This window comes from Dromiciops gliroides, chromosome 1 (assembly GCF_019393635.1).
Source record: "Dromiciops gliroides isolate mDroGli1 chromosome 1, mDroGli1.pri, whole genome shotgun sequence".
Lineage (NCBI taxonomy): Eukaryota > Metazoa > Chordata > Mammalia > Microbiotheria > Microbiotheriidae > Dromiciops > Dromiciops gliroides.
The window spans coordinates 582,845,327-582,864,261 of NC_057861.1; the positions used below are offsets into that span (position 1 = coordinate 582,845,327).

Sequence of the window (18,935 nt, forward strand, 5' to 3'; positions counted from 1 at the left end):
CCCTCACCCCTAGCCCGCGTCTGGATCACCCACCCGAGGAAGTCCGAGTGGGAGGGGGAAAGAAAAAGGAGGGGAAGAACTAGGGGGCGGGGCCAAGTGCCGTCCAGGTGCCTCCAGATTTGCTGAGCCACTCGTCCCCGCCTCCGCTCCAGCTTCTAGCAAGCACCTGGATCACCTACCTACTGCACCTGCAATCAGAGCTCTCCGCCCCCATTACCTAAGGTAGCCTTCCCCTCCCTCCCCAAAGCCAAAATGCATACAATTCAATCCAATCACTTATTTTTATGCTACTATGTACATGTATGTATGGGGCACCTAGGAAGTGAGGCAAGGACCTGGATGGAGTCAGGAAGACGAGTTCAAATTCAGCCTCAGACACTTCTAGGTGTAACCTTGTGCAGGTCATTTGGCCTCCGAGTCTCAGTTTCTTCATCTGTAACATGGGCGTGATAATGACATCTATCTCTTACGGTTGTTGTGAGCATCAAATGAGACTTGTAAAGTACTTTGAAAACCTTAAAAGTACAAATGTTATAATTATGGTAAAGATGACGTATAAAGCAGAAAGCTCCACACCCCCCCCCCAAACTCTGCCTCTCTCAAATTTCACCCCATTGAAATGTATCTAAGTCTGGTTCTGATACTAACTCTACCTACCTGCTGGGATACCTCCACCCAGCCAGCACATTCAGAATTGGAATATCCTCCCCCCCAAAAAAATTTGTCGCCTTTCTATTGATGACAACCACTCTCATATTCTCATAAGTAATCATAATTCTCAAAAGTAATCGGATTTGAGTTGGAAAATCATAGGCACAGAAACATTTGAGCTTTTGAGATTCCCTTTGAAAGACCCTGTGAATTTGTATTGTCTCTTAGGTTTAGGAAAGGAAAGAACTTTAAAGACCAACCCTTTCCTTTTGCTGTTAAGGAAACTGAGGTATGGGTGTAGCAGAACTGTGTTTCAAACCCAGGTCCTCTGACTTAAAATCCAATTCTTTTAAAAATACATCAAACTGCCTCCCTGGGTCATTTCTCTGTAATTGTCCAGTGTCAATAACTCCCCCCTTTCTTTCCTACCCCCATATACTCACACATACCTGTGGTGGCATCTTTGGTCTCATGTACAAACTTACTTATGTTGTTTGGTTTTTTTGTGGGGCAATGAGGGTTAAGTGACTTGCCCAGGGTCACACAGCTAGTAAGTGTCAAGTGTCTGAGGCTGGATTTGAACTCAGGTCCTCCTGAATCCAGGGCTGGTGCTTTATCTGCTGCGCCACCTAGCTGCCCTCACAAACTTACTTATGAAAAGTGGTGGTATCCTGGATGTCTCTAAGTTAAATACATCAGTAGATCTTGCAACCACCCCCCCCCTTTTACCTGTGTTACTCTTCTGCATTTCACAAAAACATCCCCACACACTTGTCTGGCAGTGTCCTAGGGGGAACACACTGACAAAAACAATTTACTAAGAACCGATCCTCACTGGTTTCCATTCCCAGGCCAATGAATTTGCCTGGGCCTAACCAGACTCTGTACTCCAGACTCCCAAATTATCTCCTCCCAGAAGTTCCCAGGCTTATTTCCAGGACTAGCTTGTTATGAAAAAGGTTCTTTTGCATTAGATAAATTCTATCTGTGGGGCAGCTAGGTGGCACAGTGGATAGAGTACTGGCTCTGGATTCAAGAAGACCTGAGTTCAAATCCAGCCTCAGACACTTGCCACTTACTAGCTGTGTGACCCTGGGCAAGTCACTTAACCCTAATTGCCTCACCCAAAAAAAAAAAAAATTCTGTGAGAAACTTTCTCTTCCCAGAGGCAATTTTCCTCTCTGTTCTGTTACCTCTATATAAACCCTGTCCCCAGTTTCCATCTTTAGGCACTCTTAGCATCTGCTATGAAATGCATCAAGCTGTAACTCCTCTGCTCCAATCAATGACCTTAATTTTGTTATATTGTTTTTATTAATTTTCAGGTTGGCAACACATATAAATCCTCCTACCTGTGTAGTGATAGCCTGGGTTGGTCACACACAATCCTTAACTTGAGATGGATAATATAGGTGCCATTTATATAGTGCATTAAGATTGGCGAAGCACACTCATTTTACAGAAAAACAGGCTAAACCAAGTGGCTGGCCCAAGGTGACATCAATAATCAAAGCATTAAGTAACCGAGCCAGGGTTCAAGCTCGTGTTCTCTAGGTCCAAATTAGATACCTTTTCCTGGACCTTTCTTCCGGCATGCTGGTTTAGCTCCTTTCCCCCACTGGGGATTTCCTTCCTGGGGCCCAGTCCTGCCATGCATCAGTTCCTGGGTTCCTGCTTCTGATTTTGAGGACATCTCCATCATGCCTCCAGGTGGGTACTTTCTCCTCTCCCCTTCCTTTTCAGCTCCCTTTAATGTATAGTCTTCCCCTGTTCGAATATAAGCTCCAGTGGGCAGAAACTGCCTTTTAATAAATGCTTTTTGCCTGGCTGCTTGTGGCATTTTTTCCGTGGTACTCCACTCTGCCTCTACCTTCCAGGCTGTAAACCTTGCCCACCCCAATAACCAGTTGCCAAGTTCTGATTATATCTTTAAAACAACTCTAATTTCTTCCTTTTTTTTTTTACCTCTCCCTGCCGTACCCTTGTCCTAAATCTGTTCCCTCCTTACCCAGAACAATAGCAGACAGCCTTCAGATTTAGAATTGGAAGGGACCTGACAGTTTATCTGGATCCCTGGAGATGGGAAAACTGAGAAAGAAATTTACTGGCTTGCCCAGGTCACATTAATAATAAGCAGTGGAGCCAAGATTTGAACTGTTTCCTGTGACTTTTAAATACTGATTCCTACCATGTGACAAAGCCCCTCTCACCTATAACTCCTCTCCTCAAAAACTTTCAGAAACTTCCCATAACTTACCCAATGTAAGGATATTCAGCCTGGCATTCGCTAAGTGGATGAGGGAAATGGGCATTGTCCTTGTCATTTGTCAAACACCATATTTCGTGCTGGGATATAGACGGGAATTTGAGACAAACCCTCCTTTGAAGAAGCTCATATTTTAATTGAAGGGTTCAGCAGCAGGGCAGATATTAGGGCTTAGTTGTCTGCCTTTTACTTGGAGGTATGTAGTTCACAACTTCCAAGTCTTTGAAGCACATGAGTGGCCATGCTTGCGTCAATGCTAGAAGTCAAGTTCTTAAATGTTGGGGAGAGCCAAGTGGGATCTGGGTATGGGGCAGTCTTGGACTGGCTGAGGTGTTAAAACCTTGCTTACAGGCTGGTAGACTCTAGCTTCTACAATTTGGCCCCAATCTTATTTACCAGCCTTATTTCACTTTATTTTCCCCCTTCAGGTACTTCTCATCAATCTCTACTTATGAGTCTAAGGCAGCAAGACACTATAGAACATTGACTAGAGTCAGGTTTGGGTTCAAATTCTACCTTTCACTTAATATCTTCGAACTTCAGCAAGTTAACCTCTTTGTGCTTCAATTTATGTATAAAAAGAGGAGGTTGGACTAGATGTTCTCACTTCCAGTTCTAAAGCTATGGTCCTATAATCTTATCTTGTCCTTTCTGCTTTTGCACATACTATTCTCCCTTTCCCTTGGGTTCCAGTTCATTTTCATAAACCAATCTCAATGGCAGGGAAGGGAAGGAGAGGGGAGAATAATTAATTACTCCATGCTCCATTTCACATCAGGGAGAGGGGTAGAGTTGGTGACCGGTTCGAACAGAGATCCTAGTTCTTCTTTAAAGAGAAAAAAAAGTTCTAGATTTTCAGGAAGAAACCAATGTCTCTTTCTCCCTCTCCCCCTTTCTCTTCTCTTTTGTCCTGTAGCACTCTCCCATGCCTAGTGGGAAAAAACTCAGTCTAATCTATACTGCTATTGACTTGGATAAATGGATTTGTTATTTACCATCTGATGATGTTTATATAACTGACATCTGGTAGAAAGGGAGTTAAGCCTTTAGCTTAAATTTTTTTTCATTGTTGAATAGAATTTTATTTTCAAAAATATATGTAAAAACAAATTTTAACATCAGTTTTTTTAAACTTTGTGTTCCAACTTCTCTTCCTCCATTCCCACCCACAAGACATCAAGCAATTCAAAATAAGTTATACATGAGTAGTCATGGAAAAATTTCCCATATTAACTAGTTGTGAGAGAAAATAGTAAAAAAAAAAAAACAAAAAACCAAAAAACCCAAACTTCAGATTAAGGAATTGTCAAAGAGGAAAAGAAAAAAAAATTTTTTTAATGTGTTTCCATCTGTTTTCAGATACTATCAGTTCTTTCTCTGCCAATAGGCTGCAATCTTCTTAAGTCCTTCAGGGCTATATTGGATCATTGCCTTGCTGAAAATAACCACATGCTTCCCAGCAGATCAACCCCCACTATTGCTGTTATTTTGTATACAGTACATTTCACTCTGCTTCAGTTTGTGTAGGTCTTTCCAGGTTTTTCTGATAGTATCCTGTTCATTATAACCTGTATATAGTACCTTAAGCTTGACAGAGAATTTTCTTCATAAAAGCCCAGCAAAGTAGGCACCATACATTTTGCCATTATAATCAATCATCATAACTATTTCCCTCCATCCCACTCCCTTCCCATGACATTTACTCTCTTTTTACCTATTCCTCCTCAAAAGTGTTTTACTTCTGACTATCCTCTCCCCGACTCTGCACTCCCTTTTTTCACCCTTCCTTGCTTATCCTCCTCCCCTCCTACTTTCCTGCAGGGTTAAATAGATTTGGGTTTTTTTGGTGAGGCAATTGGGGTTAAGTGACTTGCCCAGGGTCACACAGCTAGTAAGTGTTAAGTGTCTGAGGCCAGATTTGAACTCAGGCACTCCTGATTCCAGGGCCAGTGCTCTATCCACTGCGCCACCTAGCTGCCCCAGGGTTAAATAGATTATTCCTCCCAATTGGGTATGAATGCTATTTCCTCCATGAGCCCACTCCGATGAGATCAAGGTCCCTGAGCTAATTCTGTGTTCTAAATTATTCTTCCTCCCTCCCTCCTCAATCCTCCCTATGAGATCAAGCAATTCAATATGTCTTACTTGTACAGTAATGCAGAACATCTTCATCTTCCTTGAAAGTGTTTTGCTTTTTACTGCTCTCTCCCCCAATCTGCCCTTCTCTCCTTCCCTTCCCCCCCCCACCCTTACATCCCTCCCCTCCCTCAGGGCAAAAATATATTACTATACCTATTTGAGTATGTTAGTCCTTCTTTGAGCCAATTCTGATATTAAGGTTCACTCCCCCCCAACTCCTGCCCCCTCTTCTCCTTCCCTCCATAAGCTTTTTTGTTTCCTTCATGTGAACTACCTCTCCCCAGACCATCTCTCCCCTTCTCCCTGCCCCAGTCTATTCCTCCTACACCTCAACCCTATTTTAATGATGTCATCATGGGTTAGTTAGGTGGCACAGTGGACAATGCACCAGCCCTGGACCCAAGAGGCCCCAAGCCCAAATTCGGCCCCAGACATAAGACACCCCGCAATGTCTGCCCCACAAAGAACAAAACAAATGCTTTACAGATATCATCCCTTCATATTCAGTTCAGACCTGTGTCTTCTTTGAATTCCTTACTGAGATAGTTCTTATGAGTTCGAAGTATTATCTTCTCATGTAGGAATATAAACAGTTTGATCTTTTAATATCCCTCATGAAGTCTTTCCTGTTTACCTTTGTATGCTTCTCCAGGGTCTTGCGTTTGAAAGTCAAATTTTCTATTCAGTTCAGGTCTTTTCATAACAAATGCCTGAAAGTCTTCTTTCTCATTAAAGTCCATTTTTTTCCTCTGAAAGATTATACTCAGTTTTGTTCGGTATGTGATTTTTGGCTGTAGTCCCAGTTCCTTTGCCCTCCTGGAATATCCTATTCCATGCCCTTTGGTCCTTTAATGTAGAAGCTGCTAGATCTTGCTTTATCCTTATTGGAGCTCCACAGTATTTGAATTCCTTTTTTCTAGCTGCTTGCAATATTTTCTCCTTGACCTGGGAGTTCTGGAATTTGGCTATAATATTCCTGGAGGTTTTCCTTTTGGGATCTCTTTCAGGAGGTGATCGGTGGATTCTTTTGATGTCTATTTTAGTTTCTGCTTCTAGAATCAGGGCAATTTTCCCTCACGATCTCTTGAAGGACGGTGTCTAAGCTTTTGTTTTGTTCATGGTTTCCAGGTAGTCCAGTGATTTTCAAATTCTCTCTCCTAGATTTATTTTTCAGGTCAGCTGTTTTTCCAAGGAGATATTTCACATTGCCCTCTATTTTTTCATTCAATTGGATTTGCTTTACTGTGTCTTGGTTTCTCATGAGGTCACTAGCTTCCATTTGTTCAATCCTAATTCTTGGGCAGTTATTTTCATTAGTTTTTTAATCTCCTTTTCCATTTGGCTTTTCAAACTGTTGACTTTTTTCTCATGACTCTCCTGCATCACTCATTTCTCTTTCCATTCTTTCCTCCCATTCTCTACATTTTCTTTCTATTTCTCCTACTTCCTCTTCAAAGTCCCTTTTGGAGCCTCCATGGCCGGAGACCAGTTCATATTTTTCTTGGAAGCTTTGGATGTTGGAGCTTTGACCGTGTTATTATCTTCTTCTGCGGTTGTTGTATTGTGGTCTACCTTACCCCCAAAGAAGTTTTCGATGGTCTTCTGTTTTCTCTGCCTACTCATCCTGGCTTACTATTTCTTGGCTTTTAACTCCTTAAGTGTGTTTTTCTGCTCCAAGGGTTCTTTTATTGCTATTTTTGGGGTGATTGTATCAGGAGCTCTGTGCGTTCAATGCCTTTCCTCTGCCATCTTGGCTCCACCCCCCAAGCCTTTAGCTTAGAACTTGTTGTACTCTTTCCTTGTTAAGTGACAGAGACCAGGAACACAGTTTGAACAACAACAAAAAATTTCCCCTTGGATAGTAATATTTAGGTACAGAAGTCTAATTCTTTTTAATTTTTATCCCACAAGTATAATTCTAGCCTGGTACCCCCTCTTTGAAGAAAGCAGAGTGACTATCTAAAATTCAAGATATGAAATTCTACCTTTCATATGCCAAATCACTTACAGAAAAAAGATTTCTTCCCTTAGGTTGAATCCCGTGTTAATATATTTGAAAAGACACAAAAAAAACTTCAGTAAAGGATCGAAGAATTTTATGAGCAAAGAAAGCATTTGTTTCATTGACAAATTAAATAACAGAAAGACAAACACATGTAATGTTTTTTATATCCACATAAGAAAAATACATACACTTAAAAAACTAAGATAAAATACACAAGTACTGAAAAGACACTATTACATTGCAGAATTCACAATAAGGCTGAGCTACCTTATATCCAAGAAGATTTAATTACAGAAGTGCCCAAAAGGTTCTTTTTGTAAAATGCTTTCAGATATAAGTTGTTCCATCAGCACCAAGTCCAAAGACAGTGTTATTACCCTGAAGACTGGGTATATTTAGATGCTAATAACTTATTAGAATAAGATCTATAATTCAATTAATAACCTCATTTTTTCTAACAAATCTTTACAACTAAGAGGTCAAATAAAAGACATGAAAATATTTTTCCTCAATTTTAGATGCTGAATATCAAAATGTGAACATTATCACTGCCATATGTTTATCCAAAACTAATTCGGTTCCAATAAATTGGCAGTACCATTTCAAACACAACATTTCTGGAAAACGTAGAGACAAAATTTCATGTTAATAGATCAGAAAAGATATCAAAACTACTTTTGCAAATCTTGATTCCACTCAAATGGAAACCTGTTAATACCATTTCTGTACATTTTGTATTTTTTTTTACCTGATTGCTTCAATGAAGAAAATTCTACCTTCTTAGCTCTACCATTTTCCCCTCCCCTCAACCCATAAGAACAAATCCTGCAGTATCCCGTGACGCCTCTCCAGCTTTTACTATCCCAGACTATCTTCAACAACTTCCCTCTTTCCTGATTATTTCTACCATGCTGAGACCCAAGCATAACAGGTCTCAGTAAATAAATACTGAAACAAAGTAAAAATGTTCTATTTAACACCCTAACTTTAAAGATGGATGGAGACTTTGTGAAAGAATCTGTTATATGAGATGTTTTGTTGAAACCACATAAAGCAAAAGCACTGGAACTGTGGGGCTATCACTAGAATTAGAAAATGGCATTGACAGGCAGAAGTCTCTGTTAAAATGCTATTAAAATGGGATTATATATGCATTAGAACCTTTAATAATTGCATTATAAAAGATGTAACATAAAAGTTGTATACATTAAGTGAAAATTCTGCAAAATTATAATAAACTATATTATAAAATATTGCACATGATAGTCATTCAACTTTTTTTATAACTTATACTAAAAAAAAAATCATCAGTCTGGAAACCATTCAAAATCTAACTTGAAACCAGGATGCTTGAGGTATGTCAATGGCTGAGTTAAATTCAACTTCCATAACCTACGAAACTTGGTATTCAAGTCTGGGTTTGCTTGTTGTTGTTGCTGTTGTTTTGGGGGAAGTCTCTTCAGTTATTCATTTTTGTTATCAGAGGGGTTGATCCAATGTATATGTGACCTGTGGAGACCCTACACTGCTCAATGGGCTCTGAAAACTTGACTCAAAAGAACTTGGTGTAATTCCAATAACAGTGTCATTCTGTGGCACTTCACCTTTCAAAAAGTCATCGTCTTCATCTTCTATTGTTCCCTGGGGGGGGAGAAGAGAGGAGAAAACACCAATAAAAATTTAAATCTCTTTCTGAAAAGATACTACAATGGAAAAAAAAAACACCCCCAAACCCAAAACCCTTTCTAGGAAATTTAACATTAAGAAGCCAATTTAGAGCAAGGAAAAAATACTTAAGTGATTTAGAAATTTCTCTCATTAAAAAGCTAATTAAATGACCAAGTCAAAGACCCTAAAAGAAACTCAAAATTCAAATTTCCCATAATATAGTTCTTTTCAGCAAGTAGTTGAATAAAGAGAGATAATAACATAAAGATATTTTGTTTCACTGGTTTTATCAAGGTCAGAATACTATAGGGGCTCCTCAGTGAGATCTATTATTACTCAAGAGACAGATTTAACAATCTTTACAGGAAAAACTAAATGAATGAAAAATGCTTTTTATCCAGACCATGACATACAACTGGATGACACTGTTATATTATACAAAAGTGTGCATCTATATCTATATCTGGGATGGGCATTGTAGCTGGACAGTTATTGGAGCCCAGCATCTAACAGGAGGGACAAAATGAGCTAGACTGTACATCCCTTTTAACAAATTCAAGTATAAAAACTCTTCTTCTTCTGAACACAAACATTCTCCAGAAAATGACATATGGTTCTGAATCAAAGTTGTAAATGAATCAATATGAAAAGACATATGGTGGGAACAAGTAGGCTGCAGAATATTTCCAAGGATAACTTATACAGAAGCTGTGGCATAAGGTAATGTCATCGAGGAAACATATGATGGGAAAAGGAGGTAGGTCAAATGTGTGGACAGATCAAGGAACAACAGATGGAAAACCTGACTGCTTCCCTAAATAGTTGGAAAATAAAAAGTCTAGAAAGAGGATGGATCTTGTGTGGAAAATCTATAAGAGAACAGGGTGAGATTTCAATTAGTACCAATGGAGGGAATACCCATATCAACAAGATCTTAGAGTCTCTGAAGTATATTACCATAATTATTAGGTAGGGAGACAAGCACAGTGACTCAGGTTTCATGTCAATGAAGATTCTAAAGAAGGCAGAAACAGTTAACCGAAGCTATGAAATTTCAAAAGAATGATACAGGGGCAGCTAGGTGGCGCAGTGGATGGAGCACCGGGCCTGGATTCAGGAGGACCTGAGTTCAAATCTGCCCTCAGACACTGAACACTTACTAGCTGTGTGACCCTAGGCAAATCACTTAACCCCAATTGCCTCACCCCCCCCCCAAAAAAAGAATGATACAGTAAAGGATGATGATCTACTTCTGTGATGATATTCTAGGTGATATATTATAAGACCGCCTATTGATTTATCCTTTGAAGAGATTATTTCTAAATGACCATAAGGTTAATTTACTGGATTGCTGGCACAAGTGTCAACATAAGGGTAACTGCACTGCAAAGGAGGGTTTTTACAAAAATAAAAACTTTGAGAACATTTAAAATGTATCTAAATTCATGTCTTATTTAACCCCCCATCTCCCCACAATCAGTGGATAAAAACTAGTACACCTCATCAAAATCTGATGACAAATTTCCATTGAAAAGAATAGAGTGAACTGTAAAACTGTAAAAACATAAATAAACTCAAATACAAAATATTCAACAAAATAGTCAATTATTGCTCGTTTATCACTTGGCCAAACATATAAATATTGATTGCTAGACTGACTACAATAAATGGTAAATCAGAAAATTACCTTTTCAACAGGTTTCTTGAATTCCTGAAGTTCTTCAGCACTTAAATCTTCCCATGACTGATAAATGGGATCAATTACTTTTTTAGATCTATCAACAAAAATTATTGATTAAATCATATTTCAAAACATTTGCATCAAACATCTCTGCTAGGGGTCTGTTATCCAAGATGTATGGAGAACACAAATATGCTAAGACCAAGAACCATTTCCCCAATGTATAAGCAAAGAACATGAATAAACACTTCTCAAAAGAACTGCAAACTACAAACAACCATAAGAAAGAACACTCCAAATCACTAAGAATAAGAGAAATGAAAACACAAACCACTTTGAGATTTCACCTCATTCTTGACAAATTGGCAAAGATGGGAAACAGTGAATGTTGGAGGGACTATGGAAGGACAAAAATATTTAATTCACTACTGGTAGACAATGGCAAACTGATCCACCATGCTGGAAAAGTGATTTGGAATTATGCTAAAAAACTAACATATCCATGCGCTTTGACCAGGAGTTTCTGCTTTTGGAAATATATGTCAAAGACGTCAGACAAAGAAAAGTTTCATATATTCTAAAATATTCATGGTAGTATTTTGGTGACAGCAAAGAACTAAAAACAAAATAGATGCTTAGTGATTGGGCAATGGCTAAACAAATAGTACATGAATGATCATGTGATCAGAGAGAACCATGTAAAGACTTATTTAAAAAAAAAAAACACGAAAAGATGTGGAGTGAAGTAAGCAGAGACAACATACACAATTATAAACAACCCCATAAGACAACCAAGAATGAATATTGCAAAATTGCAAAGAAAAAGCATGGTCCCAAAGAAGAGATAGCAGAAATAATTGCATATATTTTTAGACTTTTTGGATGTATTTAATGGGCTTTGCTGGCTTTTTTTCCTTAAATGTTATTTACGATGGGCTCTCTGGGAAAAGGTAGGGATGCTGGGAGACATTTAGGTGATATAAAAACAAAAGACAATCATAAAAATTGATAATGAGATTTCAAACTGTCAAGATCACATTAAACACTTTTGGTAGTAGTACACCTAGTCAAAGAACAATGTAATCCTATCATTCAAAAATGCTTCTCATTTTCAAGTTAAATTGTTTCAATATTTTGGACCAAAAAAAAAAAAAAAGAATGAATAGTTTTTTGTTTTTTTGCGGAGCAATGGGGGTTAAGTGACTTGCCCAAGGTCACACAGCTAGTAAGTGTCAAGGGTCTGAGGCCGGATTTGAACTCAGGTACTCCTGAATTCAGGGCCAGTGCTTTTATCTACTGCGCCACCTAGTTGCCCCGAATGAATAGTATTTAAAGAAAAACAACTATCTCCTTGGGAATTCTTTTAATATCTGGGAAAACTATAAGTCTCAAATTAGGTTCTTATTAAGGTGAAAAACAGACTTAAGGTAGAAAAACCTTGTTATTACCTTTGGTCAGCTATCAAGTACTTCATAGGAAGGTACTAAATACACAATTTTAAAAGTAAACTTGTGAATTTTCCTAGAGTACTACCAATAGGAAAAAGAAAAATCAACTAACTTAGGAAAATTTAATCAGAACATGTTACAATTTCCAGAGTGCTTCCCAATGCATCATGTCATCTGATCTTCAAAATAAACCTAGAGGCCGACCAAGAGGGAAGTCAAAGACTTTGCCTTGAAGGGAGATGGTTGAGAGACATGATACTCTGAAATACCTATCTCCTAGACTGGGAGAGAGACCAAAGCCTTTATAGAGGACAGATGATGGGGAGAAAGATGGGGTGACCACCTGACTATGGGAAGTTTCCTTTGGAGGTGGGGAAAAGATTCCTGAGGGAGATAGTCCTGACCTCCGAAGTTATCTCTGTCTCCTAGCTAATTGTCTTGATATAAAATTTAATCTTCCCCTACTAAGGTGTATTCATGGCCAGTTTAAACTGGCCCCCATGTCACTAAGAAATTAAAATTAAACAGATATTTATTGAGTGTCTGTGTGCAAAAGTTCTGAATGAGGTACAGGGGATACAACACAAAAATAAAATAATAAAAAAAGAACAAGCATTTGCTTAGGGCATCAGAAGGCTTATAGATGTTTACTTTGACATTAACTAGTTATGATCCTACAGAAACATGACAACCTTTTTAAAGTTCTAGTTTCTTCATTAATAAAAGAACACTTTAGGGGCAGCTAGGTGGCGTAGTGGATAAAGCACGGGCCCTGGATTCAGGAGGACCTGAGTTCAAGTCTGGCCTCAGACACTTGACATTTACTAGCTGTGTGACCCTGGGCAAGTCACTTAACCCCCATTGCCCTGCCAAAAAAACCCCAAACAAACAAAAAACCATAAAAGAACACTTTCTACCTCAAGAGTTATTAAGAAAGCAGTACTTTATAAATAAATGGTGAAGACTTCATATAAATTCATAGTTTATACCAATACCCCCACACCCTTTCCATTCAAGGTTTATAGTAGATCATTAAATATTTTTAAAAATACAAACTTTGAAAGATGATTTTTGTCCCAAAAAGCATTCGTTCCATTTAAACTTCAAATTTTAAAGAAAGAGCTTACCTCTTGAGAACACAAGGATCAAAGGGGAAGAAAGTGTCAAGTGGATTGGTGCAAGTCTGTACTGAGCCACCTCCTGAAGTATTTCTAAGAATTGGCAGCATCTGTCGATTGTTCTTCTCAATAATAGTGTAACAAAACACTAACTGGTATTTTCTTCAGAAAATCAAACAGATATATTTGTTAGCATGGTGGAATTACTCCATCTGGCCTTTAGAATTCAATGGGTAGTAGTAGAAAACTGAGTTTTGGTTACCATATATATACTGCGACAATAAAACCACAATACAGTCCAATGAAAACAATGTCATTTGAAAACAAGCATACATTTAAAAGTTCTACTATACTTAAGTCCTCAGTTTCCTGTACAAGGAATTCCATCTCCCTTTTCTGGGTTTCTGTCCATTATGCCTCTAACTCTTTCCTTTCTTCCTCATTGGAGACCCTAGCTCCCTTCAAGGATGAGCTCAACTGATCTCCTACAAGAGGCCTTTATTAATTCACTGTTATTAGAGCTCCCCCACCTCCGAATAATTTTGTCACATTGTATCCTCAGTATATTCCTTGAGTGCACAAACTCTTTCATTTCTGTCTTTGTAACCCCTGTGCCTAGAACATGGTAGACAATAAATGATTGGCAAACTGATCTAAAGTGAAAATTACATTTATATATCCTTCAATTTAAAAAATTATGCCCAGGGCAGCTAGGTGGCACAGTAGATAGAGCACCACCCCTGGAGTCCGGCCTCAGACACTTAACACTTACTAGCTGTGTGACCCTAGGCAAGTCACTTAACCCCAACTGCCTCACTAAAAAAAAAAAAAAAATATGCCCTAACAACTTACCTTGTAATGGCAGCAAATAAGTTAACGACAGAAGGGAGGCAAATCTTCAAAGGATTTAGCTGAGACATTACTATGCGCTCAAAATTTAAACTCTGTAGATAAGCCAAGCCTTTGTAAAAATAAAAATTTTTTAAAAAAGCTTAGTTAACAGTTTAAGAACATATACAAAATTCAAAGCTATAAATGATAATTTAATTTTGATGATTAAAATTTAAATCCCAGATGTTGGCACAAAATCACACACACACACACACACACACACACACACACACACACACACACACACACACACACACACACACACACACACACACACGAAAAACTAGATTTAGAGTATGGGAAGACCTGGGTTTGACTCCTCAGTCATTCAAACTCCCTGGGCCTCACTTGCCTGATCTGTAAAATGAGGTTTGAACTAGTAACTTCTAAGGTCCCTTCCAGTTCCAGATCTACTGAATATGCACATAGAAGATATTTGTGCCCCAATCGACAAATGGACAAAGGATATGAACAGGCAGTTTTCTTATGAAGAAATCAAAGCTATCTATTGCCATATGAAAAAAAAATGCTCTAAATCACTATTGATTAGAAAAATGCAAATTAAAACAACTCTGAGGTACCACCTCACATCTAATCAGATTGGCTAATATGACAAAAATGGAAAATAATAAATGTTGGAGAAGTTGTGGGAAAATTGGAACATTAATGCATCGTTGGTGGAATTGTGAACTGATGCAACCATTCTGGAGAGAAATTTGGAACTATGACCAAAGGGCTATAAAACTGTGCATACCCTCTGACCCAGTAATACCACTAGTAGGTCTGTATCCCAAAGAAATCATAAAAAAGGGAAAAGGAACCATATGTACAAAAATATTTATATTTAGGGGCAGCTAGGTGGCGCGATGGATAAAGCACTGGCCCTGGATTCAGAAGGACCCGAGTTCAAATCCGGTCTCAGACACTTGATACTTTTTTTTTTCTGATGAGATCGCTGATATATAGTTGCTAATGAGAAAACTCTCACTCCCAATGGTAACTAGTACCAGCTCTGCAGCATATAGTTTAAATTTCCTGGGGACATTAAATGACTTGCCCAGAGTCACACAGCTAAGTATGAGTCTAAGTTAAGTCTTTCTGACTCTTTCCTATTGACTATACTATAATCCCTCAAGGTAATGCTGATATATAATTTTATAAACCATAATTCTGGGAATTTAAACAGTACAAAATGAGAAAACACAGTATAACAGATTAATATGTGAGGCAATAACATGATGAAAATTACTTACAAAAAATGTGAAAAAAAAGTCATTTTTTGTTCAAATGATTTATAGGATCATTAAGAATACATTTCTGGGGGCAGCTAGGTGGCGCAGTGGATAGAGCACCAGCCCTGGATTCAGAAGGACCTGAGTTTGGATCCAACCTCAGACACTTGACACTTCCTAGCTGTGTGACCCTGGGCAAGTCACTTAACCCCAATTGCCTCAATTAAAAAAAATGTAAATAATGTATTTATTAAGTTTTCAATTGTATATGAAGATAAAATTTGGCTTGAATGCTGAGGGAATAATATCAAATTTCAAATGACAAAGTAACACAAAAGACACAGTAAATGTGAACCAATCAATGTAAATTCCTTGTGTGTCCAAATATACTTACCTTTCCTTAAGTTTCCATCTAAAAGCTGCTTATGTCGAAAAACAAAAGTGTAAAACACAGCCTGACATGCTGAATAAAATGGTCCATGGAGAGCAACATCACAAAAAGCTTTTGTTCCCGCATCCTGATTATCAAGGTAGGTATGCAGCCAGTTAACCAAAAGGTCAAGGCATGCTTTTACAGTGCTAGAGAAAAAAAAATTTCAATTTAATATGCAAATGTTATTTACTTTATAAATTAATTGATTCTAAAAAATAAAACCAGATACTTCATAACCATTTATTAATAACAAATATGAAAAAGTTAGCAGGTTTCAAGTCCTATCTGTGAATACAGAAGAGCCAGAAAAGCTAGAGGCGATAGTCTAAGTGCTGCCATTCCAGGAAATGAGCAGATTACTCCTCCCCTGAGAGTAAGCTGACCTTGCCACAGTTTCTCCAAGACTAGGTCTGGAGGTATCCTCCTAGAATTCACTGTTCCTCTGTTGTGGTCACTGAAATGATGTTCTAGCCCTAGTTCTTAGCACTAAGCCTAAACCTACTGCCATGCATGTGTAAGAGCACAATTTCACCAGCCCACATGAGCAACAGTGCCCTAGCCCTCTATAACCACTAATACTCAGACCCCAATTCTCCTGCATATGATACCAAGTCCTATGTAGAGCTGAGCATCAAGCTGGGATGAAGCAAAGGAACTGGCCCAGATATGATGTTCAGTCAGGTCCTTGGGGAATCAATCCTCAAGAATTTACAGGCTAAGACACTGGTCTTGTCTTTAGTATTCAACAGATAACTCTAGCCTCACAGAACTCCAAAGGTGAGAACCCCAATCAAATGACACACTTCTCTGTCCTTTGGCTAACAAAATCCCACCTCTGCCTGTCTTCCTTTTGTGATTCAGTTACATCCTCTCAGCTATCTTCCCCTTCCTCACTTGGGCTATCATTCTGAATCCAAAGTTCAGAAAGGGCTCTCTTCTCCAAGGTCACCAGCCTTTTCCCTGTTCTTATCCAACCCCACTTCTCCACAGCTTCTGCCATGGTCCTTTGGGTACTTTCTCATTTCTCAGTATTCAGGACATGTTGCTCTGTCTCTGCCTCTCTCTGGTCGGTTTACTCCTCCTGGAGTCTCCTTCCTGGGTCATCATCCACGTCCTACCTCAAATCACAGGAATTTCAAGGCTCTCTCCTTGGCCCATGGCTCTTCTTTGTCTAAACCCTTTTTCTTAGTAATTTCATTAGAGTACATGGGTCGAATCATCAGCTGTATGCAGACAACTCCCAAATCTCTTGTTCAGTGAGCTTGGTCTTTAAAAAGTATAATATTAAAATATATGCATAAAATTACTTACATGATGGGAACAAATTTAGCTCTTGCCAAGAGGCTGCCAATATAATTTCCAGCAGCTTGCCTGAGGATGGCAGGATTATTTGGATTCTGCAATTTTTTCCAAAGATGTTCCAAAAATGCTTCTGTAAATCCCTATGAAGTAGGTTTATCTAAGTTATTATCACAAAGTGGGGGAGGGGGTGTATGTTAAAATTATTCCCTCATTTTCAGTAAATTCATCTAAAGGTAATGTTTTAAAATGGTATTTCTACTTACCAATTTAAAGCTACAGAGGTAAAACATAAAAAACTGTACGTGACAGGAGGCATGGGTTGGCAACACCAGCTTGTCAAAGATCCCTAAGAAATCTCGATACAAATCCTTTGTTTTGTTGACATCAATCTCACCTACAAAATAAACGTAACTTTTCAGCTTCAAAAGATAATGAAGGGGCAGCTAAGTGGCGCAGTGGATAGAGCACTGGCCCTGAATTCAGGAGGACCTGAGTTCAAATTTGGCCTCAGACACTTAACACTTACTAGCTGTGTGACCCTGGGCAAGTCACTTAACCCCAACTGCCTCACAAAAAACCAACAAAAAACCAAAAAAGATAATGAAAAGAAAAAATTGAGAATAAAAATTTTGAAAAAGCAAAGTACATAATTTTCAATATTAATAAATACATCCAAAAATAAAAATAAAAGAGACACATCCTCATCAATTAGACTACAACCAATAAGACAGATTACCTGTGACTCACAACCACATCTAATAATGCCAGTTTATTTTCACCTACAATTGTTTATTCTATTGAAAATATTCAGAAAAAGACCCATTATGTATCAATATCATTAAGGAAAACTGGGGGAAAAAATAACTCATTAAACTCTAGCAAAATGTATATAATAAATTAATATGACCATACTGGATCTATACCAAGTACAACGTCAGGGAAATATCACTGTAATGAATCAAATTAAAAACAATCAAAATTATGTGACTATATAAAGAAATACAGAAAAGAGGCCTTTGACAAAAACATAGTACACAGGTTTCCATTTCATCCATATGAGGGTTTACTCTCATATATAATTTTAGTATGGTGATGACAGATCTAGGTAATGCTTAGGGATTACAGATTAGGGATTTTCCATGATAAGTTAATCATAGCTAAGGCACTAAATCAAGACTATTATACTATCATGAAAAAAATATCAAGCAGCTTCAAAATAATTCAAATCTTTGGATAAAAATGGCCAACCTCTATGCATATATAATACTGGACTGTCTTTTTCTTATTACCATTTTTATAGCAGACATCTTTCATGTAGGAAAAGAATAAGGACAAAAGAATATCTAAGCGTTCAGCTACTGGATGTGCCATTCGATCACTCTTTCCAGAAATATTTTTTTCTTCATCTTTAACTTCTTCATCTTCATCCTGTTAAATGTAAAGCAATTAAGTTTTCCACAAACATCAAGAAAGAAAAAAAAACATGCTAAATTAAATTATGTATTAGAAGTAATCTCCACTACAAGTCCCACTCTAATGCCTCATGATAGTATAGAGGTGATGGCCATGGGTTCTCAAAAGTTATGCTGATAGAAGGTGAGCTGAAGCTGAAAAAAGGTGAACACGGGCCCAGCAAGAGCTATCATTCGAGGGTCAGGCTAATTAGGTTCTGAAAGACTTCAACAGAAAGTTGACCACCGAGGCAAAAAATATTTAGACACAGTAACTCATGGAAACTAAGACATAGAAGAGGTTGTATTCGGCATGGACAAAAGTATTCAAACCAAACAAATTATATATGTTCTAAATAATTTTAAACAATAGTAAAAGTAATTTATGTGCTTTACAACTAGTCCATCACAAACTCTTACTGGTTCTGGAATAAAATCCTTTCCCAGAATAGAACAGAGATAGTTAAATTTAAACATACAACTTTGCACTTAAGTTGAAAGAAAAACAAAACTGATTTGTTAATAGGTAGTAATAGCTGGCAAAAGCAGGAACCTGGCCAGAGTTATATTCGTATGTAATGAGAAATTGCTTGTAAAAGAGGTTATGCTATTTTAAATCAGAGAAGATTAACTAGTTGTTTTTTCTACCA

At 38.0% G+C, this 18,935-nt stretch overlaps 1 protein-coding gene across 1 annotated transcript in view; it reads right to left on the reverse strand.

The window, feature by feature from the left end:
- Positions 1-7,125: 7,125 nt before the first annotated feature.
- The window catches only part of RRN3 (RRN3 homolog, RNA polymerase I transcription factor), a 32,563-nt gene continuing 20,753 nt past the window's right edge, over positions 7,126-18,935 (reverse strand). Inside the window, exons 11-18 of the mRNA XM_043977376.1 lie at positions 18,124-18,262; positions 17,098-17,228; positions 16,844-16,974; positions 15,494-15,678; positions 13,829-13,937; positions 12,986-13,138; positions 10,417-10,504; positions 7,126-8,702 (exon numbers count right to left, since the gene is read on the reverse strand). Of these exons, the coding sequence (XP_043833311.1) occupies positions 8,541-8,702; positions 10,417-10,504; positions 12,986-13,138; positions 13,829-13,937; positions 15,494-15,678; positions 16,844-16,974; positions 17,098-17,228; positions 18,124-18,262 (1,098 nt within the window). The 3' untranslated portion in view covers positions 7,126-8,540. The remainder of the gene's footprint in view (positions 8,703-10,416; positions 10,505-12,985; positions 13,139-13,828; positions 13,938-15,493; positions 15,679-16,843; positions 16,975-17,097; positions 17,229-18,123; positions 18,263-18,935) is intronic.